Raw genomic sequence first — 26,136 nt, 5'->3', positions numbered from 1 at the left:
TTTATCAACTGTCCACATTTGTAAGAGCAGTATTTAAAAATTGTCCGTATTTTGGGCCTTTGTCCCAGTTTTATTTATGGCTTTGACCAGATTTCTTGCTCTGAGGTTGAGAGAAATGATGACCACCATAATCTGCTAAAAACTTCAATGACTTCCAATCTCACACTTAAGCATCTTTCTCATCCATTGATGTTGGCCTGAATGATTCTGATCTGGTAAAATGTATGTGCCTTTCTTTTAAAACCTGTCAGTGTAGGAATATCTCATTCTCCCTAATATCTGCTAATGGCACCCATGCAGAAGTTGCCTCTCACATTAAACTCCTAGGGTTAACAATTGATAAAAACTACAAATTTGATCTCCACATTTCACCTCATAACAAAAGAAAACCCATCAAAAACTGAGTTAACTATACAGAGTCAAACATTTCCTTTCAGATTTTTCCAGAAAGTACATTGCATCTGCAGTTTTCCTTCCAACCGTCCTCTATGCATCATCTACTTTCACAAAATGGCTGCTAAAACAGTCAAAATCTAAGCAGAACTTTAACAAAATTGTCAAATTTGCAGCCTCATTACCATCTTAAAGCCACCACTGTACAACCTTGAACCATTTGAAATGGCTTGAACTTTCCATCATCCTTGCAGTCAACCAAATAAAGTTCATAAATATTACATACTCGTGATGTGTCCCTCCCTAACACCAACCATGACCTGGTATTCATCACTGTTCTTGTAGATCAACTGACAACTTCTTGGCTACCATCTCCCTGACAAATAACTCATATGGTATATACCCAAATATTAGAATTTGACACCTATGACACTTAATAAACAACATATCTTAGTTTAAAGCACGACTTGCATCCCATCTGACTCACACTGGTTATATGACTGTACACCCTCTCCAGAAAAGCTTTAACCACTCACTTTATCCCAACCATCTGTCGTCTTCCCCAAAGCTCTTTTTCTCATTTATTAATTCCCAGCCATTATATTCCTCCTTTCACTTCTTTTTCAATTCTGCATTTTCCCTCACATTCCTATTCTTAGCTTATATTCTTGTCCTACCCACTTCTCCATATTCCACACCTCATCTCTCAAAAATAACTTCTCACCTGTCTTTCCTCTCTCTTATTCTTAACATCCTTCAATCCTCCTAACTTTTCCTTTGCCTATTCAATTCTCCATCTTAGTGATTACTCTTACACCTGCTGCTCTGAATTACTATTGTTTTGTTTACTGAAAAATAAACTGACCAGCAATTACAAAATGTTTTTCACTTGCTTTGTAACAACATATGTATTCTTCTACATTTGGATTTTTGTTGTAGTTATTTTTCTGGTAGGTTTGAATTTTTAAGCTGTAACATTTCTTATTCAATTTAATATTATTAACTTCTATGGAACATTTCTCCCCTGGCCTCTGCTGAAAAGAGGGTTTTGCCCAGTCCAACTTTCCTGTAAAACAAAAGCAAACAAATAAATAAATGTGCAATTGGTGCAGACTGCTGAGGGAATTTTTAAAATGATGACTGCAGAAAGTTTTTTTAATGTTAGTTGCGGACCCTTTTGCAAAAAGTATACTTTCTGGTTAATTGCATGCTTTACATGATATAGTGGTTGACAGACCTTGGAGATAGGAATCCTTTTCTTTTTTGTTGGCCTTGTGTGTGTTTTAGTTACTGGACATGTTTGAATTTTAAAATCTTTTGTTGGTTGACCATATCAATTTTGGGAGTTTTCTATGGGGGTCTTCTGTCTGCGAGAATGTAAGCAGTAGATATCAGTGTCTGTATGTTTCATCTTTTTATTTTTATCACTTTTAGGACATTTGCACAAAACTGTAGAAACATTGAAAACTTAAATCTTAATGGATGTACAAAGGTAACTGACAGGTAATCAACCTACATTTGCTATGACTTTTATGCTGTTTTTCTCTCTTGTGTTCATTCACTGAAAAAAAAAAACTTTCACTTTTATATTGCCTTAGCACGTGTAATAGCCTTAGCAAATTCTGTTCCAAACTGAAGCATCTGGATCTGACGTCTTGTGTAACAGTCTCAAACAGTGCACTGAAGATGTTAAGGTGAGACCACTTCTGAATTTTCCCTCTTTTTTAAACTTGCAAACGTATGCTGTAATTTTCAGCTCAAATATATTGTTGATTGCTTAGCTCTTTTTAGAAATTGAATCATACCATCAGAGAAGACAAAAAAAAAGACGTTAAGACACTAAGGTGCCAAGTGCTAGTACATTGTGTAATATATGTGTTATGTGCAGTCTTGGCACTTATTTTTTGTAAGTGTGCAGTACCACTGACACCCATTGGATGATAAGCTTTAAAGTTTACTGCACTTACTCTGTCAAGCAAGCATAATTACTTTTATGTCATTTGTTACAGTTTGCAAATCAACTTGACAAAATATTGGAGTAAAATGTCTCATCATGAAAGGTGTGGCCAAGATGGTGGCTTGAGTACAGCAAATTTGAGTTTATCTGTACTATTAAAAAGTTTTTGATAGGATTTTAGTATCATATTTGATCCAGTCATTGCCAGACATGAAGAAAATTGTGTATTTGTCTCGAGATCAAATTATATTTGTAAAAATTAACAATTTTAAAACAATCCTGTCAGAATATACATATCAACAGACCACTTGAAGAAACTGCTGAGCAAGAGAGCATCTTTACAAAGAGGCATTTCCAGAAGATAGTCATTCATATAATTTCTCCACTACTCATATTTACCTCCTTCCCTTCTTTTCCCACTTTGCTTACTCCCCTTTCTCAGATTTCACTTGATTATAACTACTACTACTCTCCCCTCTTATTTACAAATTAAAAAAAAAAAATCTCTAATTTTCCCTCTTTTACCCCTTTTCTCTCGATACATTACTTTTCTCTCATCTGTTTTCTCTATCAACTTCCCCTCTGCTTCTGATTACTGATGTACTTGATGTACCTGATGCCTGTACTTCTGTACTCTTTTCTTAAACTCTGAGTTAATTGTCATTACTTCCCCTCTATATGGATAAGTCCTTATGTATTGGCAGTATATGAATGACTTTAACATATTGTTTTATTGCCTTTTTTATAAATAACACGTTTAAACTCTCATGCTACAATTGGGAATTCCAAGCACTGTAATGCATGTTTATATTACGTCATGTATATACTGTATTGTTTGTAAACATTTTTTATGGTGTATGTAATACTTTGTGGAGCTTTTCTCCCTGCGCCTCTGCTGAAAAAGGAGGCAAGCTCAGTCAGACATTCCCGGTCAACAATTGTCAAATAAATAAAATAAATAAATATAAGAATTATCCTTAAAATAATATGAATGAAAAGGAAGACTTGTATGCAAGAGAATGGCAACAGATAGGTTTGAATTCTAAAAACTATGATCCAGCAACATAATGCTGACATACACAGCATAGAAACAAGTTTAAAAGTGTAAATGACATTGAAAGAAGACTGGGTGAGCAAAAATAAAGTAAAATAAATAAATAAATAAAAATCTTGCTACTGGATAATGTGAATGACCTAGAAAACTGAGAAAATATGTAAGAATTTTTTTTAAGAAACATCTTTATTGAATTATCACTTATGATATAGGCAATCATACATTTGTATAAATGAAAACTAATAATATTGAGGTATTTTCAGTTGCAGACATTATATATAATTTGTCTTCCGTACAGTCATTGTCAGTCAGACTTGCATAACTCATTCAATTCCTGACTTCCCTTAAACCTCATTCCTCTTCCAAAACATTATTCTGCATGTATTTTTCCCCACAATTCCTATCTTTTCTATGTAATTTAGTCCTTTCCTTTTCTAAGGATCCCACTTCCTGATCTTTTATCCCGGTAACTTTATTCACTATTTCTAGGACTAGTTTAGACTTTGATTTCCACTTTCTAGTAAATGCTTTTTTGTTGGAAGTTACCAAAATTAAACTCGGCAAGGACTTACTATGTCTAGGTAATTCCGATTCTATATCACAGCTCAAAAAAATAATTTTCTTGTTACACCAATTTGCTCACCAAGTATTTCTGACAGAGTATTCTATGGGGAGTTTTTAAAGTCTGCCAACTCATTACATTCCCAAACAATATGTTCCTAATTAACTGATCTGATGTTATCCACTTCATTCCATTAACCTGTAGGATACGGTTCCGAGGTTTGGAACTGACAGGCTGCCTTCTTCCAGCTCGCAACTACTGACTTGAGCTCCTTCTGCTTCCCCACAGTTCCTCAGATCTCATTTGCCACGCTTAGAGTTCACATTGAGCTCCACATCTTCAGTTTCTCTGAGTGTTTGTAAATGTTTTTGACTTGTTTCTTTCCCTACCTGTCTCTTTTCTACTCTTCTCTAGTTTTCTGTCTGTTTTTTAGGTTTCTGTCCATCATGTCTTTAAAAAATAAAAAAAAGTCTTCTCTCTTCTTTCTTCCCTTTCCTTCTTGCCTCATGGCTGATCAGAAGCCATTACGGTTTAAGAAGTGCACTTCCTGTGGGCAGAAGATCCCCTTATCTGACACCCTCAGGGAATAGATGTACTGCTTGGGGCCTCAACATTTGGATGCTCCCTGTGAGTTTTGTAGGCCATTTCATCCTTGGGCTTTGGCAGGCAGGAGGAGTAAACTGATTTTATAAGGGTTGCTTCCTCCTTCTGCCACCTCGGAGATACCTTCTACATCAGGGGCTCAACCCCCTTCTAAAAAGCCCAGGGAGTCCCCGGAGTCCAGGAGGCCATCTCCTGCACGATCTTCTTCAGAACCACCGAAGAAGAACTGACTCGTTCGACTCCAAGCTCACTGACCACTACCTCTCATCCACCCTGTTTATCCTCTGATGCTACAGGGTGGAGTGGTGCTCCCATGGCATTGGTTCCTACAGTCCCTGTGCTGGGTCTTCCTTGCTTGTTCATACTAGGACGTCTCCGTTCCATTCCCCATGGAGATCCTCCAGACCCCCTTCCCTGTTTCTCCTGGGTCTTCCCAAAGTTTGTCCTCCAAAGATGTTGGTAAGCTCATGAAGAAGGTTCTCGAGACAGAGATCCAGATGGGGCTCCTGTCTGCTCCATCCACATCTGGATCCATGAGGGTTCCCCATCCTCAGCTGGTACCTCCTTCTCAAATTCTACCCCAGGTTTTGGAGTTATCGGTTCTGTTGGGTCCCAGTGCCGGGGTGTCAGAACCGATAGAGATCTCCTCTTTGCCTCTGACTTTCTCTTTGACTTGCTCTGCTCTGGCTGCTTCAGTTCCAAGCGTGTGTCAGAGCTGTATTGTTGAGGTCAGTTCCAGGGGGTTGACCTCCACTCCAGAGTTTTCAGAGATATCTCTCCCCCTTGGTGCCTCAGCCTTTTGTGGCTCGGTTCTGATCCAACCCCCTTGGAGCAGGAGGTCCGCTCTCCCTAGGAGAGGTATCTGCTCTGGTGGTTTCGGCTGCAGTGAAATAGCTCCAGGTGGTGTAGAGACCTTCCGCTTTCAACGTTTTGGAGAGGGTTTTCACCATTCCTAGGAGCTGCTCGGCACTTACCTCGATGGAACTTTCCCACCTCATGCTGGACTTGTGCCTCAGGCCTCTGAGCTGCCACATGGACAGTCAGTCCCAGAAAGCCTCTGTAATCAGTAATTGTTTATATCTTTTAAGAAGCTATCCAGGGGCTTGCACTAGAGTATAAATAATGAGCAGGTGCGAGCCCAACTGCCATTTTGTAGTTAGCTGTTGCGATGTGAACATGTATGTATGTAAGCTCTGTTTGTTAACTAGTTCATTCATATTTTTGATTTTGCTATCCATCCTGATGTGTTTGTATATATTAAAGCATCTAAATGAAACCCCAAGCCTTTTTGTTATATGTATTAGAGACGAACGAGCGACATGAGGTCAAAAGTGGCATGACTAAAGGACGTGGTATCAGAAGCAGCATGTCTAAAAAGGCCTAAAGTCAGAACCGGCATATTAAAGGGGCATGACGTTTAAAACTGCTTGACAAAAATGATTTAAGGCACTTATCCAGATGCTGGTGGAATATCCAGCAGTGGACCATCCCATAACTGTGCATACGTCGTAAAACAGCTCATAAACGAATTTCAGGTATTAAAACTTGCTCAGCACTATTTCTTTTTTACATAATATGAAATGTGGCATGCACAACACTCCAAATAATTTTCACATAAGCAGATATGTACGATATTGATAAAAATATTCAAATTACTATGGAAAGGTTTGAAATAAAGTTCAAATTGCATAAAACGAATAAAATAAAGGGAAACTACTGCATTTTTCACAAAGAATATGTATTTTCATATTAAGCAAAGATATCCAAGTTTTCAGAAGTGTATAAAGTGTTTACATGTTTATGCAGTGTTACAATGAAATTATTTCACGAAGTACAGCCATTACAAGGCATATTTCGCAAAGTACAACCATTACAAGGCATATTTTGCCGAGTACAGCCATTACAGAGCATATTTCACAAAGTATAGTATTTCAAAGAGTTTCTTGTGCATTTGAATGTTGTTACAAGCTCACAGCACAGTTTGTTCATACATAATTGCAAAGACCATATTTTCAGTGTGTTTGTGCATACTTTGCGAGCATGGCAGATGGATTTCAAAAACCCAGTGCACTTGTGTTTGACAGTAACATTGCTGAGAACTGGATAGTGTTTGAGCAAGGGTACAACATTTTCACACAGGCTGCATTTTCTAATAAAGATGACCATGCAAAATTTATTCTACTTAATTTAGCTGGGTCAGAAGCTATAGAAAGGGAACACTGATTTGTGTGTGCACCTGCTGTTTATGCTGGAGAGGGGGGAAAACTGTCATGTTGTCGTACAGGCTGAGTCAAGGGAGGACCCAGAGTGCTTAAAACATAAATTTAGAGAAATATGTATTCCCCCAGACAGATGTTCATAGGTTCATAGGTTCATAGGTTGGTACTAGGCTATCAGCCATATAGGCTACATACAAGCCATACTACAATTCCCCTGGCTATTTCTTCACATATTTACTTTTCTGGACCCCTGTCTAGCAGGCAACTGGACGGTGATCCTGGGGTGAATTTCCTTTTCCCCATCCAGTCGCCAAGGTTGAAGAGGTCCAAAGAGGCACTTGCTTGACATGTATGGGCAATCTATTTCCAGAGTCTGGGAGTCTCTGGTCTCTGGGTCAGACTCCAGCATGTTTTGTTGTTTGTTGTGTGTGATGACAAGGATCCCGAGCCCCTCTGAGGCAGTAGCTCTGAGGGTAGCATGTTTCTTTATGTAGCATGTCCACCAGCTCTGGTTTTGACATAGCCTTGTATGTTACAGATGACGCCTGAGAGTATAGTGATATTGCATAGTTTTTTTATGGAGTTTTTGGGGCGGAGTAGGAGCCATCTGGCTTTCTGCTTTTGATTCTTTCTTTCTTTATTTCTGGCTGCTTTCCAGCTGTTGCAGAGAGGTACATACTTAATACCAAATGGGGAATGGGTCTCTATAATCTATGAGGGGAATGACAAGTACAGTGGACATGACTTTTTTTTCTGAAAAAAAGCCCTTCGTGATGAGGTGTGCACCATAGAAGGATATCCTGACCTTTTGTGGATTGTGGTTATATCGAGCAGACCACTGTCCACCTGTGTCCCCTAGTCTCTTTATCACACTTTCTTGTGTTTTTATGTACTGCCATATATATGGTAATGGATACATGTTTTTTTTTTCTTTTTGGAAAATATACATTGAACATTGGCTTGAGCCCATGGCTCCGGCACCAAGCATCTGTTTCCTGTCTCCCCTTTTTTAGTAGAGTTAGCATCCCCCATTTTTTGGGGATTCAATATCCCCAGTTTGTTTTGCAGTGCATGCTTTGCCTGTTAACTCAGAGTCTAGAGCACCTGCATGAGAGAGAGAGATGCCAAACAAGAGCGCCCCCACCCCAGACCCCACTGTGAGGACTCTGTCACTCTGTCTGAGCTGCTGGAGGAGTGGGCTAAGCAGTTATTTTATAGAGTGGGTCTATATCCAAAGGCAATTGCAAACCCCATTGGGTGACATAGGGATTAATGCCCAACTTAGTAAGTTTTCTTATGATTTTCTGAGTGGGGGTGCCAAAGGAAAGGCTCAGGGTCTGTATATAGCCTGTGGACCACCTGTTTACCCTTGTCCATGGCTCTGATGATTCAAAGAAGCAGAGAGTATCAGAGACAAGATCGGGTGTTTGAAGGTTGCCAATGGTGGGTTCCAGGGTTTCCAGTTTGCCACGTCTTGGCCTTGCAGGTTTATAGATAATACTACCATGGCTCCATGGTTTTGCAGATAAGGGTGATCCAATGGGACGATAGTTTCCGATCAGGATCCAATTGTGATTGCCCGGTGGGATAAACTAACCTCTGAGCCATGATTAAACCCTAGGTGAGGAGGTGAGGCTATGATTAAACATGACACTTAGGTGAGGTGGTTGCATGTCATAAAGTACATGTACCGATGTCATCTGTCCCATGGGGTCAGAGCTGTTTTGTACCTGTGGCTGAAGAGACTGCTGCTTGTACACGCTTTGTTATATTACTGGAATTTGGCAATCTTCCGGGCAGAAGGGGGGGCCAGAAGGGTGAGCTGTTCGGTTGTGTTATAATGATAATGCCAGGATCAGTATATCTAATGCCATTCTGTCAGCATATCTTTTGAGCCATATATGTATATTTATAGAAGTTCTAGAGCATGCTGTTTTAGATTTTTTGCATATTTGGCAATTTTATTTTCGTTGTCTGCTTTGGGATTTACAATGGAGAGGCACTTATTTTACACAAGGGATCAAATGCCTGGTGAAACCTTTGCAGCATGTATAACTGACCTGAGAAATAAAGCTTAAACATGCAGATTTGGTGACTTAAGTGATGAGTTGATAAAGGACAGACTTGTGTGTGGCATAAAAGATGATGCTGTTAGAGAGATTTTACTTTGTGACAGTGATTTAGTTTGGAATAAGGCCATTGAGATTTGTCAGATATACGACCTCAGAGAAAAGCACACATATGCTTACAAATGAGGGAAGCTCCAGAAGTCACAGTGATAAAACTCATGTTGATAGTATGCAGCATGTGGTTAAATGAAAAAGGCCCAAGCCCATGGCAGCTTTAACCCGTGCAGCACCTACTGGTAAACCCGAGAACTTTCTAGCACAGTCTCAGTGAAGCACAAGAGTGATTCAGCACACTCAAAGCATGGGCCCCAACCTAGTTTCATTACCAACTGTCATAATTTTGGTGGAAGTCATGAATCAAAACGGGGAAAATGTTTAGCTTTTGGTCAACAATGCTACAAATGTGATAAATGGAATAATTTCAAAAGATTTTGTAAATCAAAAGGCCCACATTCTTTTATTAAGGGGGAACATTTTAAGAAACATGCTGATCAGTTAGACTGTGACAGGCCTACTCTTTATGTTGATGTTGTGTCATTGCTTCATGAAAAGTTTAATGCAGTTGATTTAAGGGCCAAGAATGAAGTATTTTGTACTTTTTAGATAAAAGGCAAACCCACAGAGCTCAAAGTTAACACAGGTTTGAAGTGCAATGTTATGTCTGCAGAAACATTTGCCAGAGTAAATAAAGGTGATAGGCCAGTAAACCGCTCAATCCATTACAAGAGGGAGAAGTGGTAAAGATGCAGATGTCCAAAGGTTATGATCGGATTGGTGTCATGAAGAATATTGGTTCAGAGCCGAGATCGTACATTGTAGAATCAGAAGGAGCAACTTTTAGGTGGAATTGGGAATGTTTGAGACCAGTGTCCAAGCTTATACCACAGCAGATAGCTTGTGAGAAAGACTGTCTATCTCAGACTGAGTTATCTGGTGTTCCATTTCCAGAGGACATTCCTGTTCCTATGACGAATCCAGAAGTTCCTGATACGAGTTGTGCACTGCAAACTGTCCCTGTTGCTAAATCTATTCTCAACTGTTATGTTACGAGATATGGTCGAATCTCTAAACCCAGTAGCAGATATGAAGCAACTTGGACATGAACATTGTATTTTGTTTCTGATGTACATAGTAATGCAAGCTTATCTCTAATATTCTTTTGCATGAAGGGCAATCTTTTTAAGAGGGAGGATGTAGATCAGTGAGTGTGTATATACCTTTAAGAAGCTATCCAAGGGCCTGCACTAGAGTATAAATACTGAGTATGTACGAGCCTGACTGCCATTTTGTAGTTAGCTGTTGAAATGTGAATATGTATGTATGTAAGCTCTGTTTGTTAACTAGTTTGTATTTAATGATGCTGCTATCCATCCTGATGTGTTTGTATATATTAAAGCATCTAAATGAAACCCCAAGCATTCTTGTCATATGTATTAGAGATAAATGAGTGACAGCCTCCACACCGTTCCCTCAGTGGGATCCCCAGGCTTTTTCCTGACACCACCTTGGAGCGCCCACCCAAGGAGGTCTCTAGGAAGACACTGTGTAAAAGGAGGATTGTGGATTCCTATACAGAATCTCTCACTACAGATACTGATTTCAAGGAAGGTGAAGGGTCTCCCAAATCAGCACTCAAAGGGGTCTGTTTCAGAGACATCCGTGAAATCCTTTGCCAGAGGCATGGTTGGTCTACCCAAAAAAAAACATTCCCTATAGGAATCTGTATTGTGGGAGGCTTTCGGATCTGGCCCATCTACTACCTGGGTGTTGTCCCCCCCCCCCCCCCGGCTGATCCATTTATCCAGCTGGTGTCATTGAGGGCCTGGAAGGAGCCGGATACAGTGGAATCAATTCCTAAATGTGCCAACAAAATTTTGAGTGCTCTGGTTGACAAGGCTTTCTGGACTAAAGGAATCCCTGTGGATGCCATGGTTGTGGAGGCAGCCACCAAGTAGGAGCTAGCTCAGGAAAGCTCCTCTGTCCACCCCCTGAATAGAGAATTCCAGGCATTGGACAGATTTGGCAAAAGAGTCTGTGCCTCATCTACGTTTGCACTTAAGGCATTGAACTATTTGTCAAATTTTACCCTGCAACAAAATGAGTTGGTCAAGGAACTTTCTAGCTCGGTCCCAGGGTCTGTGTCTACCAAGGAACAGGAGTAATTTTCCTATAGGCTGGCTACCCTATACACCTTAGCCAATATATCCATGAGGCTTACATCTCATGCTGTGGAGGGTACCTCCGGCCTGGCCGATTCCGGCATCACCATGCCTGGATGAGGTTGTGGGATTTTGTGGAGCCTTTCAAACAGTCCTTTAGTAATGCTCCCTTTGGTGGCTCCACCTTGTTTGAGCCAATGGTACATGACAATTTATCCCAGAGTGAGAAAGATGGTAAGACCCTGTTTGTTGTCGGAATTTGTTTCTCTACGTCACAATGGACCTTCTCCAGGAATCAGCATGAAAGTAAGAAGACATGGTTTTGGACATCGCAGAGTCCTTTCCAGGACACTCAAGGAAATATTTGTCCCCGAGGCAGAGGAAAATATGGTCAAACTGGGAGATGCCACCCACAAGGTTGAGGAAGATATGGTCAAACTGGGAGATGCCACCCACAAGGTTGAGGGATTCTGCAAAATCAAGGGTCATGGGAAACCACTCCGGAGAAGCCTTTCCAGTGATCCTGAATTGTTGCCCAACTTCTGCCCTCTGTAAGCAGTCTGGGGACGTTTCTCCTTGCACCCAGAAGCCTGGGAGGCCATCACAAATGATGAGTGCTAAGGATTGTATCCAGAGGATACTTCATTCCCTTTTCCGAGGTTCACAAACAAAAATTTTGCCTCCCCAATGTTCCACCCAGTCAGAGGGAGGATGCAGCCTAGAAAATAAGAAAGTTATTGGAAAACAGCGGCATCCAAGAGGTCCCACCCCATCAAGTCGGATTGGGCATTTACTTCAGATTCTTTTTATTACCCAAAAAAACAGGAGACTTGTGACCTATACTGGATCTGAACAAGTGGGTGAAGCACACAAAGTTCAGAATGGTTACAATTCAATCCATGTTATGCCTCCTACAGATGGGCGATTGAATGTGCTCTGTAGACCTCAAGGATGCATACTACCATATCAAAATGGACATGTACTCCTAGTTGCAGCTCATCTCTGACTGCAAGATTATCAGATATTTCCATATATGGATAACTGGCTCCTGGCCGCTCCAACCAGGCATCTACTTCTTCAGGCCAAGGATTACTTCCTCAGCTTAGCTCCAATCCTGGGGATAACCATTAACTTACAGAAGTCACAGTTGGATTCAGTACAGGCCATAGATTTCACAGCGGCCTGTCTAGACACAAGGACATCCTATGCTTACCTTACAGTGGACAAGGTATCCAATTTAAGGTTTCACGTCAGCCAGATCTTGACTGCTCCAAAACCCCAGCCTCTCTAGTTCTCCGGGCATTAGGATGCATGGCAGCAACCATAACTCTCCTTCCCATGGCATGTTTTCACAAGCAAATACTTCAATAGACCTTGGTGGTACAATGGTCATTTTTCAGGAATCCTTTGAATTTTCCCATCAGCCTGTCTCGTATGCAAGGAGTCTCTACTTTGCTGTCTTCACTCTTCGGAAGTCACTCAAGGATGCTCATTCATTCTTCCCTCCCTAATCATCATAATGACAGTTTGGGGGGGGTGTGGCATTGTCTGGGCCAGACAGTCCAAGGCACGTGGACGCCCCAAGACCAAATTGCATGTCAGTGTACTTGATGAGAGCAGTTCTTCTAGCGTTGCAAGAACTAGACAGCTTTGTACCTCAGGGGAATATTGCAGTTCAAACGGACAATATGTCAGTGGTTTGGTATATCAGCAAACAGGGAGGGACCAGGTCTTACCCCCTATGTTGAGAAACAATGAGAGTGTGGCAGTGGGCAATTTCTACCAACCGCTTTCTGATAGCAACACACATTCCAGGGGAGTCCAACATGTTAGCCAACAGGCTCAGCTGAGTGTTACTGATTCCTCACGAGTGGTCCCTGAATGAGTCAGTGGCAGACACCATCTTCCATAAATGGTGTCATTTTTGCTTCCCCTTTAAACAACAAATGCAGCAAGTTTTTTTGTCTTGATCCCTCCACAGGGACAGTCCCTTAGGGATGCTCTTGTTCATGCTTGGCCCTCCATTCTACTCTGTGCCTTTCCCCCTTTTCCATTGATTCCCAAGTTCCTACAGAAAGTTCTTAGGTTGCGAAGCAAAGTGATCCTCTTTGCCACTTTTTGGGCTCAACAAACCTGGTTCACCTTTTTTTGGTCTCACCTGGTTTGCCCCTCAATGACATTGGATCCGAGTCCAGATCTGGTCTCTCATCCATCGAGGTGTCCATCATCCATCGGGGTGTCCACATCTGGACATACAGGGCCTGAAATTAACCACATGGTTTCCACTTATGACGGCTAGATCTCCCAGGCTCTCTTCTCCTAGTCGAAAAATATTGATTCCATCCCACAGGGCTTCCACACGAAAAATTAAAAAGAGCATATGGAAAGATATTTTCCTTCTGGGCTGAACAAAAACAGATAGATCCCTTTACAGCCCCAGTTTCAGTCATATTAGACTTTTTGGCTTCCCTTTTCAAGGATGGTGGTAGCTATTCTGCCATCAAAGTTCAGCTAGCTGCTATTTCCAATTTTCACATTGGGTTTGATTCCTTTTCTCTTGCTTTTTCAAAACTGTGTAAAGCATTTCTCATGGGCACTTTTTTGCTCATGCTACCCCAGTGGGATCTTACTATGATTCTGCAAGCTTTAGTCCATCCCCCTTTCGAATCCTCAGTCAAGTTGAAATTTCTTTCCTAGAAGACCCTGTTTCTAGTAGTCATTACTTCAGCCAAGAGAGTGTCTGAACTCCAAGCCCTTTCTACATAATTCTCATATTTGATTTTCCACAAAGACAGGGTAACCCTGTGTACTAATCCTTCCTTTTTACCCAAGATGGCTAAAGAGAGTAACACTAATCAATCAGCATTCCAGTCTTTTTTCCTGAGTATCAAAATAAGGGGAAGTATACTTTACATCTGCTTGATGTTCATAGGCTGCTTCGTTTTTGTATTCATGGAACCAAGCTTTTCAAGAAGTTTGGTCAGCTGTTTGTTTCATTTTTGAATGCTAAGAAAGGTAGAGCAGTTTCCAAAGTTACATTGGCGAAATGGTTGAAAGACGGTATTACATTTATTTATTCTTTCAAGGGTATTCCTATACCAGGACCAGTAAGGGCACATTCTACAAGGTCCATGGCCATGTCTCAGACTTTCTGGTCTAGAGTTTCTGTTGAAGATATTTGTGCTGCTGCTACTTGGTCAAACCCCTATACTTTCGTTACATATTACAAATTGCGTATCATATCCAGGAGGAGAAGAAGTGCCTTTGGTTCTGTTGTACTGCAGAATATCCTACCTTGATGGCCACCCTGGATTATAGTAGCGGGGACTCTGTCCCACTGGTTAATGGAATGAAGTGGACAACATCAGATAAACACCATAATGTTCCATCTGTATTGTCCATCTTCATTCTATTAACCTTCCTGCCCCCCTACCCCTAGGCAAGTCTTTGGGGGGGAAGCCTATTAGAATTTAGAAAAAGTCTTTATTCCTTTGGTTGAGTTCCTGATGTTTTCTTACTTGTATTTATTAATATATATATATATATATATATATATATATATATATATATATATATATACATACACACATGTGATCCACATGTTTTTGTAGAATTGTTTTAATGTTTAATAGTGATTATACTCTTATTGGCAAACTCGATCTGAGGTGCTGTGAAGGGAGTGGGGTGTTATGGGTAGGGAGGAGGAACTTAAGTCAGGAGTCTCGAGCTGGAAGAAGGTGGCCAGTTGGTTCCAAGCCTTGGAACTGTATCTCACAGGTTAATGGAATTAAGATGGACAACACAGATGGAATGTTATGGTAAGAACATAACTTCTTTTTTTCTTCCCCATGACACCTCCACCATTTGTGATCTATATGAGGAAAGATTCTTCGGAGTCTGCTTGGGGTATAAAAATACCAATGCAAGCACTTCAAGTGAAGATCTTAAGTCTTCTAGACTTTGTATGGCAGTCAGATATGCAACAGATATCCTTCCATTGTTTCTTTGTGAATTGCTTATACAGTCTCTCATCCCAATCCTTTCTAACCTCCTCTGATTGATTACTATAGTTATCTTGAAATATTTTATACTTCCTCCTAATTATCCCTTTTTTTTAGCAGCAGCTTCTGCTCTAGATTATACTAAAAACTCAACCAGTACTGATATTTCACTTAGGATCCCCCTGTTTCTTTCTCTTTGCCTATGCTCTGATATAAATCCTTGATAGGGAAAGCAATCTCTAACCTACATTCCATATGAATTCTTGGACTGTTCCCATTCTGTTATCTGTCTGTCTCTAATTATTTTCTTCCAATACCAATACCTCGGTTCCTTTACCACTTTTTTCCAGAAATTTCCAGACCCCTCTTGCCTGTTCTCTGTACACCTAATTGCAGTCATCCCTATCGGCAGAATCTCTTTTCTGCATTCCCATATTGACTTAGTTCTTAGAATACTTTCTTCTACTTTACGAATGTAATATGCAGTATGGTTATTGCTATTCTTCTTAAGGCTGGCTGAGAAAATGGAGAAAACATGGTTAATTATCTCACCAGTTGGAGTCCACAAGTATTAAACATGCAGTACAGCTTGTCATATGGTATAAAGAGAGCTCATAGATCTCTCACAAAACCTCCGCTTAAGGTGGGACTTTCTCCCAAGTTTGTAATTGTAACATTGTCACACCTGAAAAAAATACTTATTAGATCTACTTGGTCAGATCCCCCTCTGAAAACTGGCAATTTTGTCATCAGCTTGGATAATGACTATTCATAGAAAGTAATTAAGAAAAGAAAAGGTATGCTTACCATTGGTAAATTCCAAAAGAAAATGTTAAATGCCACGTAGTGGGACAGAGTCTAAAAGACCACAGTTAGTCACTTACACTGAGAGCAGCTCTTTTGGAATCTGGATATTTGTTTCCAAAAAGACTTGAGAATCTTTTTCTCAGTTTCAAAGATTTCAGAGGAAAACAAGTATATATGACTGCTTAGAAGATGCCCTTTCCTTTCTTTAATCTAAACGGAAAAAAATCAGCTGTCTTCAAGAAGAAATGGACTAGAGTCATGCAAGTCTAAAGAGACAAGAATAGAGACCTGTATGGAAGACTATTTGCTTAAAAAAAAAGAGAGAGAGGCTATCAATGAAGAAACAGTAATATAATGCATTAGTGTATTTATCTAAATACAATATGATTATAACTAATCATAAAAATATAACAAACTTGCCTAGATTTGTAAAAGTTACCATAAAGTGTACACTTAGTGTAACTTTTCTGAGTGAGTAGAAAGCACAAGCATTGTAGTAAGGATGTTCTTAAATTTAGTATCTTACTGGACTTTCAGTATGACATTGTTATCCAGTTTCTGTGATGATTTAAAACACAAGCCTTGATCTTAAAAATAAATATTCATTTTGTTGGTTAGCTTAATTGTAACAAAGCTTTTCAAGCTTTGTCATTTACTTGGGCACTGGATCAAATGGACAGTATCCCAGCACCCAGTATATCAGTGTCATAACACCGAAGTCACCAGTATCAACGCATTCTGCGCATGCTCTGGGGATTACTCTTGAGTGGACTAAACCAACAGCAGGTGTTTATGCAGAGGGGCAAGCCCCCCTGCTTCCCCTCTATGGGGGGGCTGCATCCCACACTCCCTGCTAATTACATATATTAACTTTGCCATAGCACAATACCTGGAGAAAGGAAATAATTCCCCTTCTTGAAGATTGTCGATCTTGCATACCTGTTGACCACCTGTCTGTGTCAAACGAATGGTGTTGCTCTATAGTTCTGCTCTAGGTAAGTCTTTCTTGTTTTAACATATTTTATTTGTATATATGAAGTTGATTCTACAGGTATATTCCACTTCATTAATGTGTAAACAATTTTACTTGCATTTTACCATATTCTGCCATATAGAAATATATTATTTTATGGTCATTTATATATTTTTTTCTTCAAAATGCAGTTTTATTGTCGCTGTATTATTACTTTAAGTGTTTTTATAATATGCAAATTGGCTCAATGTAGTTTTGTGATTTTGGGAGTTTTCTGTTAATATAAATCTTCCTCAGACTAAGCTGATGGTCCCTCACTTGTTTAAGAAGTAAAAAAAAATCAGATTAGAATCTTTTTAAAAGCTTATAATAAAAAAAGTAGTGGCATCGCTTTGTGGCGTTTCAGTGTACATTGGGGAACTTAGTTTACCTGTTTTATGTACTATAGTTAAGGAATGTACGTCTAATATCAAAAAGTATGTCTAAAACTACTTCTTTACTTGTGGAGATAAGTTGCTCACTGGAAGAGTGAACAGGGCAGAAAGGTATGCAGTCAGATATAACATGATTTGTTTTGAATGCTGACTCGTATATATCAGTATGTCTTCACATAATTATTCACATTTCTCTCTCTTCTTCTTTCTCCGTGTTAGATTTGGTGTTTAATCTGATTTTACAGACAGGAAAGACTTGCTTGCATTTTAAACATTTTTAAGTTTTAACTGGCAAACTGGAAGATATGAAATGTGACCATTAGCAGACTCTTGGACTGATTAAAAGTATTGTCAAATTTCTGCTGTTTCCCAAGGTGGCAGCCTCTTTTTTTAGCTCCAGATTACTTGTTTAGCCTTTACATTGTAGTAATGTATATTGAAATAGATTTTTGTACAATGTTGTTAAATATTCATTAAAACAAGAATGTGTATACTTTAAATAATTCGGATAACAGTGACATTGTTGTACAGGTATCCTTAACTTCACATAAATATTGGCTGGTAATAGCTGCATATGTGATCTTGAACTGTTGATAAGCTTTTTATTGTAGTCCAGGATTTTTTTTCCTGCAGTCTGTGTCTGCTGTATGATTCTGAGTGGGTTATTTAATAAGATAATGCTGTGGGAAGGCTGGGATGGTCTTTTCAGTAGTCTCATTAAGTGCTTGCTTGGTGACGGTCTATGAACCTAAGGACCGAACATATGTTTAAATGGATTTGTTTTTGGTCGTACAGTATTTTTGGTCAATAGTAAGATGCTGGTGTGTATGCTTTGATTATTCAGATAGAGTTTTTAAAAGTTTGTTGGGTGAATACCTTTAGCTTCACATAAATGATGGTGATGGCTCTGATTGTTGCAGTGAATGCCGTGTGACTTTGCTTGAACTTGAACAGTGTTAAGAAAGATAGTAATGAGATATTGTATGGGTATAGGTAATGTATTTGGTTCGTTTTTATGGAATAAACAGCAACTATTTATCTTCGAGTGGTGTGGTGAACTGTAGTGCTTCCAGCAACCTCATTAATAGTAATGAGAAAGTTGGGGAGAGTCTGATTGTCTGGCAGTTGATGCAGTGGATTAAAACTATGAGCTGTTGACATGCTGTTTCTTATGGTCTGGGATTTAATTCCCACAGCCTTTGTCTGCCTGCCGTACAACTCTGGGCAGGTTACATGATGTGCAGTGCTTAGGGGTTTTTGAGAGACTTGGATGGTTTCCTCAGCAATTGCCTTGACTGCATGCTTAGTGCCTTCCAAAGAACCTAGAGATTAAATGTGTTAAATGAATACAGACTATTGTACGATGGTGGGGAGATGAGACTGAAATGCATTTTTTTCTGTGCAGTATTGTTGGTGTATGTTAGTTGTAGTGGGAATATGTGTGCTTTGTGCATTCATAGGTATATATGTGTTTACTACGCTAATGACCACAAGGGCCTTTTAAGCCTAGCCATGCATCCCAAATCTCTGACTAGGTCTGGTACCCTTGATAGGGAGAAATTCTGCTTCACATTGATGAGGAGCCTGCTCCAGAGAAGGAGTAGTCTCTGGGATACATACCCACCTCTCCAGCAGGTCCTATTGATATTCCAAGCAAGTCTTTAGAATGGGTAAGTGTGGTGCTGTTTGTTTTGCAGATATGTAGGAGCTCCATCACAGTGGAGTCTGACAGTGCTTTGTATGCCAGGCATAGATCTCCCCTCAGCAGCCTTTAGGAGATAGAATACAGGGATAGAGGCTTGAGGTGGTCTGCACAGGACATGTTTACTTACTATTCTTTTAGTGAGTAACCTCTATGGACATTACAATTGTTGAATATGCTTGGTTAGGTACATTCCAAAGGGGCATTGTATTCAATGTTAGGTCTGACGAATGCCAAATACAGTGGAACAATGACTGATGCTATACTTTTTTTTTATAAATCGCACAATATAGAATGATTTCCTCACTACTGTAGACACATGATGGTCAAAGGCTTGATTACTGTCTGTGTCCCCAAGTCTCGGACTACTAGGTCAACACTTAGGGGTGTGTTGTTAATATTATACTTAACAGGGGTAGATGACTTCCCAAAGGATACCGTTATGCATTTATTGGCATTTAATTGTAGTCCATGGCTCTGGCACCAGTTGTTTGTCTGTGTCAGCCCTTCCTGGAGAACATTTGTACTGGTGGGTGATTCAATGACAACTATTAATTTGCAATCATCTGCAAATTTAGTCAGCCAAAGGCAATTGACATTGACCTTGACATCAGAGAAGTAAATGCTAAAAAGGAGTGGTCCCAGGACCAATCCCTGAGGGACTCTAATTGTGAATGGCCTATTTGTAGTGGCAGACCTCCCATATTTCTAACTTCCTAGGTCCTGTCTGTGAGCCAGTTGGCTATCCATCGGGGTACATACGCGTTTGTAACTAACCTCTTAAGTTTGTCAAAAATGCCCGAGTGAGAGATTGTGTCAGGGTAGACAGTGTGAACCATTTTCCTTTCATCCATTGCTTTGGTGACCTTCCCAAAGAAGTCTACCTGGTTAAGTAGGTATGACCTGTCCTTGATGAAACCAAATTGCATTGGGTCCTGTGTCTGGAGATTTCCTATGTCATTATTGATCATTTCCATGATAATTCTTTCCATGGCTTTGCATTTGAGACTAGTGAGACTTATGGGTCTCTAGTTTCCAGGGTCTGTGGATGGCCCAATTTTGTGCAGAGGGATGCTTTTTGCTGCTCTTCATTCATGAGACATGAAGCCTGTTTGGAGGATACAGTTAAATAGCAATTCCAGAGGGTTTTATAGATTATGTTTCATGCTATTTAGAAGGCATCCTGGGATATTGTCTGGGCCCACTGATGCAGTGTTCTTGGCCTTAGCAAGAGTATTGAGGACCTGTTCCTTAGTGATAGCAGGAGGAGTTATATTTGATGGTATTTCCTGAGGGAAGATTGATGGGGAGGGACAGGGGTAGAGTTGGAGATGAATTTATCAGCCAGTAGGTTTGCTACATCCTCTGGCTCAGTATGGGTGGCTCCATTTACAGTGAGCTCTGCACACAATTGTGTATTGCCTTTGAGGTTGCAGACATGCTAAAGAATGCCTTGTGATTGTCCTTGCCCTCTGAGTTGTTTGTTTATATTGCTGAGAGTTTTTTATCCTGCTGGGTGCTGTACCTTTTAATTTTTGCCATGATTTTCTTCCTTTTCTTATACAGCCTGTTGATGTGAATCCACCATGATGGCTTGTTTTTTTAGTTAGTTCTGTACTACTACTTGGTGGGTACAGCTATTAACAGGCTTGTACTGGATTTCTGTGAACAGTTCTGTGTAGGCAGCAGTGTTGTAAAGATTTTGGGGGGGCTTGAAGTTTTGCAGGGGTATCACTTAATAGTAGGAAGTTAGCCTTAGAGTAGTTCCTGAATATTCCAGGGTTAGCTGGGGTTCCAGGTTTTATTTTTACTTCAAAGGAGACCATTTTGTGGTCTGACCTTACCAGAGAAGACATTACACTAGGGGGTGTGCAGCACTCCCATACTAGTGAGGACCAGATCCAGTATGGTTGCACCCCTTGTTGGCGTATTGACAGTCTGGTCTAGAGGGTTTGTGTTTACAAAACCCAGGAATCTCTGTGCCTGTACATTGGTGTCATATATGATTCCCAGTTATTAGTGGAATTTTTAAAGTCACCCATGGGTTGGATTGTGAGTGTTTCCAGTAAGTTTAAATACATGGTATGGGTTTCCTGGGTCATAGAGGAGAACCTATAGATTGCAAGGAAGTGGTATTGGATTTATCCTATGGAGGGTTGTTTGAATGTAGAGAAGCTCAAGTGTATTGTCCTGTTTGACCAGCCTTGAGGTAGATTTATTTTTGATGTAAATCCAGACATCTCAACCTTTAGTCCCTGTTTGTGTAGTAGCTGGTCTAAATGTGTGTAAGGCATTATAGCCTTGCACTGTCTATGTTCTCTCAATGGCTTTAAACAGTGTAGCAGTGACCGCACAGACATCAACATTGTCTAGGGTTAAGAGAGCTTCTAGGGAGTGGAGTTTTTTTGTGTAGACTCCTATCATTGAGCAGTAACACCTTTAGTTTTTTTGATTTTGATTTGCTGTCTCGGAAGTGCTTTCAGTTTGGCATTGCCTAAAACAGACACTATGGTGGGGGCAATGTTTTAGCTAATATTCAAAAGCCTAAAGGAGAAAGGTATAGACAATCCCTGGCAAAGCAGCATGGTCTGTTGACCATCTCCTTCCATGCTGGCAGATATTGCATCCCCTTAGAATGACACCAGAAACTAAGCCAAAAAGTCAGTCATCTTTTGTTCATATTGTGACATCATCCTTGGAGAAAGTAAAATGTTGGTCAGTGCCAGGCTTATACCAGCCTGGGACACACATTCCGAGAGCTCCATGATGTCTGTCTTCATTGTAATCTAGGGAAATATGTCTCAGGTAATTTACACCCACATGGACTATGACTGAGTCATACTGGTACTTGTGGTCCAATAACTTGAGTACGTAAGTAATGTGGCAGATCCTGGCCCCTGATAAGCAACTGACTGTGACTTTCTCCTTATTCAGCCTGCTGAGAGGGACATCAGTGTGTCTCACAATGGTGTCTCCAATGACTAGAATGTTGTATTGTGTGCTGGCTTCCCTTATGTGCTTAGAAGTAGAGGCTCCATGAGATGTGGCTGTATGTGTTGATGTGGGTATTGTTTTGAAAGAATGCATTTGGAGTTGCTGAGAGTGTTTATGTGTACTTCATCTAGGAGGTCTTTGGAGTTTAGGAAGGTTACATTTAACTGCCTCAGCATATGTGGGTCTGTGTTTCTGCTTTGAATTGTATGTGATGGGTGCAGCATGTGTACTACTGACAACCTTATTGACATTAGGAGTGCTTTTATGTGAGAGATTTGCCTCCAGTGACATTGTGTAAATACATCTCTCACCATATCAGTTTGAGAATGAACTGGTTGTCAGTAAACATGAAGCAATTTCTACATTGCCTCAGGATGCCCATATCCACCAGGCTGGTAATGGAGGTAGTGGGAAAGTTCATATCCATGGAAACAGACCCTTTTGTAGTGATTAGACAGTTGGAGTGAGAATATAAAATAATGCCATGAGTATCCAGTTTTGATCTCTGGGGTCAGTGCTTGTCACTGCAAACTAGTTTTCCTGTGTGCAACTAGGTATTGGTGAAATTTCAGTGGTGTCTTTACTGGAAAAATGTCAGCTCAAGATGTCTGTGGCTATACAGGGCACTGCCAAACACTTGAGGAGAAACTAATAAGTAGAGCCTGATGATTTATGGATAAAGTATTTAGGCAGATATTCTGAAGTTAGAAGCAAATCAAGCAGTACTTACTGAAAAGAAAGAATTGCCTTGTCAAGAATGATGAAATGAGGAGAATAATCTGAATGGCTTCTGCTACTGTTGGTCTCACCTCAGTTTCACTTTACTAGGATACAGTTTCTCACCAGAAGCAGAACAGTCACACCAGTCCCAGGATGAGAAGCATGCCACAGCCTGTTTGGTGATCCACAGTTTTGTCCCAGATGATGCAAGGGTCTGTAGGCTTGTAGTAGCCTTTTCCTGGTAGATGTCTTGAATAGCAACCAGACCAACCAGGAAGGTCAAGCACAGACTTCTCACTTCCCAAACAAAAAGAGTCAGGAATCTATGCACTTTGCTGCTTCTCTCACAGGAGCAAAATATAAGCACAGATTCCAAACTGGCACCTACAAAGCAGTTATTAGGCTTTATAGCGTTGTTCTTCTTTTTTCGGCTTTTCCCGGTTAGGGGTCACCACCGCCAGAACTCCGGTCCGCTAATGATTGGCAGTAGATTTTTATGGTGCCGAGGTGCCAGCTTGATGCCCAGCCTTCAACGAAGGCACGCCCATTTATGCATGTGATTTGAATGCCACTCGACCACGGGGAGGACATGCAGACTCCACACAGAAGGCATTCCAGCCGAGAATCAAACGGGAGAGCCTCTTGCTGTGAGGCAACAATGTTACTGCTGCACCACCGCAGCTTCCGGTTATTAGGCTTTTTAGTGATGGGAAATAATGTTCCTATGCCAGGAGCAAAATAGAAGCGCTAATCCCAAGATGACTGCTGAGAGGCAGATTGTGGCCTCATTGGTATTTGGTGGTCTTGGAGTAGATGCTATAGATTTGAAAGGGAAGATGGAAAAATGGGTTAATACCCTAAGAGTTGCAGTGTGCACTGAGCAGTTAGATATGAAAGACTGGGTAAGTTAAGTTTTAGCTGTCCAAGTGGAGAGTCACTAATTTTAGAAGAGCAAGACAGATTAGAAGGGGTGAGCGGCCCTAGGTCAACTGGTACCCTAGGCAAAAGGGCTGCATGGCGCCCCCAACACATTATCTGGTGCCCCCATCCTGGTCTACCTATACCAAATAAATACTGGAAAAGCACCCCTGCTAGACCGGCGCCCTAGGCGGCTGCCTAGTTGGCCTATGCCTAAGGCCGGCTATGCGGGTGGGCATTTTGTATTCTAGTCCTGTGGGATACAGTGAGATGGCCAATAAATGTAAACAGTTGAAGGCGAGTGATTTCACAAAATGATAATTTTATGCTTACTCACAATAGCCAGTGAAAGTAGAGAAGGAAGGAGATTTGTGGTCTAATTAGCATAAGGGCAGGTAACTAGAAAGACATTTAAGTGTGAGGGTGGGGAAAAACTTAATTTCTGTTTAACTCAAAAGAGACACAGCTGCGATCTCATTCCTAGTGTAAATATACAATTAAAAGCAGAATACAAGTCAAACACAGTGTAAAGAAAATTAATCACAATATATAAAATAGAAGAAGGCAATAAAGCAACACAAATACAAGAAAGAAAAAACAAATTAAGCTTTTCCTCACAGGGAAGTTGTGGCAGAGTCAGGGTGAGCTTTTCTAGTAAAGCCATTCAGATAGCGTTATCAAAGGACTGTTATGTAAGTACCTTTAGCTTCATATAAGTAGTGGTTGGTGGTGGCACTGGATGTGAGAGTGGGTGGCGTATGACTGTTTTGGGAGCTTGAACAGTTCTGATAAAGTTAATGTAAGTGTTGGGGAGAGAGTTTGAGGTCTGGGGATTGGTGTGATGGATTTAAATTGTGAGTTGTTGACATGCCATTTCTTGTCATCTGTTTGATTTCTATGGCCTTCAGCTGGGTGACTGAGTTGGTTGGTTTGCTAGACAAATTCGCTGGACTTTTTGGAAAACTGGGTAGTCGCCTCATTGGTCTCCTTACCTAGAAACTACCAATGAACCTAAAGATAAAACATATGATCTGATGTTGTAATTTTCATTTGTTCCTCAACCTGTGGGTTTCTGATCCGACCCTAGGATCTGACTCTGATGCTTTAGGATTTGAAACTCGAGCTCCTCTCCTACCCATAATATCTCATTCCCCCAAATTCCCTCGTTTGCTGCTCATTGTAGAAGCATCAAGGTTTTGTCACTGTTGAGCTCCATAACTAATTTTTGCATACAAAGGTCCTGTAAGTCAGTCCTTGGGTTTTGTTATTCTTTGTTTTTGTCCCTCCTACCCTGCTGCTTCATAATTAAAAAAAAAAAAAAAAAGTTTTTAGTTAATGTAGTTTTCTCCCATCAGGGTTTCCATCTATTCATACCACTTTCCCTCCCTTACTTTAGTTTTTTATAGAAGAAGAAGAAGTAAAAAGAAACAAAGCTAAGCCGTTTATCATGGCCGATAAGACAGATAAACCATTAAATTTAAAAAAATGCACTTCCTGTGGGCACAAGATCCCGTTCTCTGATGTCCACAGGGAGTGTGTTTACTGTGCACCTAGACATTACTTGCAGTATTTGTGAGGGGTTTCATCCATGTGTGCTGGCAAATCATAAAAATAAACTGGTTTTAAAGGGCCTGCTTCTTTCTCCAGTCTCCTCTTTGCCCTCCACTTCAGGGGCTCAACCCCGTGCTAAAAAACACAAGCAGGCCCGGAAGCATAGAAAACATTCCCAGGACAGATCCTCCTCTTTGATCTCTGAGCTGATAAAAAAGGCTCCAAAAACCTTGGATCCAAAACATTTGGATCTGACAGTTTCAGGCTCTTCTCCTCTATCCTGTGCTTCACTTCCTCAGAGCTGGGAGTTTTGGCACAAAGATGATCTTCCAAGGAGATCTCACCCAAAAGAGTGTCTAGGCCACTATCATCCTCCTCCTCCATCAGGTCTTCTCGCAGTTTGAGAATTATGTTGATAGATTAATGAGGCAGTTTTTCTAGACACATCCTGATGGGGGGTTTTCCAACTCCATCCCCCACCAGATCCATGAGCAGACATTCTCCCTTCTGTCTTGTAGCTCCTTCTCCACTCCAACCCTCTGCTTTGGAGTTGTTGAACCAAATGTTCTTAGGAACCGAGACGTTGGTACCTGTAGTAGTTATTACTTTGACTCCAGCCATTTACTTGACACATTCAGCTCCAACCGCATCTCAGAGCCAAAGCCTTGATGTCGAGTCCAGGGGACTTGCTTCTACTCAGAAGTTTTCGGATCTGTCACTCCCCCTCAGAACCTTGGCATTCGACAGCTCGGTTCCGACTCCCCCTTTGGAGTGGACGGATTCCAGGGCACAGGAGGTCTACTCCAATAACTTTGGCTCCAGAGGGATGGATCTCTGGTTCTTGGAGTCCTCCTGCCTTTGAGGTGGTGGAGAGGGTTCTCTCCCATCCCAGGAGGAGCCCATTCCTCACAGCATTGGAACCGCTCCCCTCTTCCATGGGATCTGTGATTGAGGCCTCAC

The 26,136-nt window shown here is 40.8% G+C and overlaps 1 protein-coding gene across 2 annotated transcripts in view; it reads left to right on the top strand.

Moving 5' to 3' along the window:
- The window catches only part of LOC122796566 (F-box/LRR-repeat protein 2-like), a 1,765,375-nt gene that overhangs the window by 912,435 nt on the left and 826,804 nt on the right, over window positions 1-26,136 (top strand). For both annotated transcript variants that reach the window (XM_044065149.1, XM_044065150.1), the window contains exons 6-7: window positions 1,828-1,896; window positions 1,992-2,087. In XM_044065149.1, the coding sequence (XP_043921084.1) occupies window positions 1,828-1,896; window positions 1,992-2,087 (165 nt within the window). The remainder of the gene's footprint in view (window positions 1-1,827; window positions 1,897-1,991; window positions 2,088-26,136) is intronic.

This window comes from Protopterus annectens, chromosome 3.part0 (genome assembly GCF_019279795.1).
Source record: "Protopterus annectens isolate FY-2018-M chromosome 3.part0, PAN1.0, whole genome shotgun sequence".
In the NCBI taxonomy this organism is placed as follows: Eukaryota; Metazoa; Chordata; order Ceratodontiformes; family Protopteridae; genus Protopterus; species Protopterus annectens.
The sequence above is the reverse complement of the archived record's forward strand: the minus strand, read 5'-3'. Positions and strand labels throughout refer to the sequence as shown.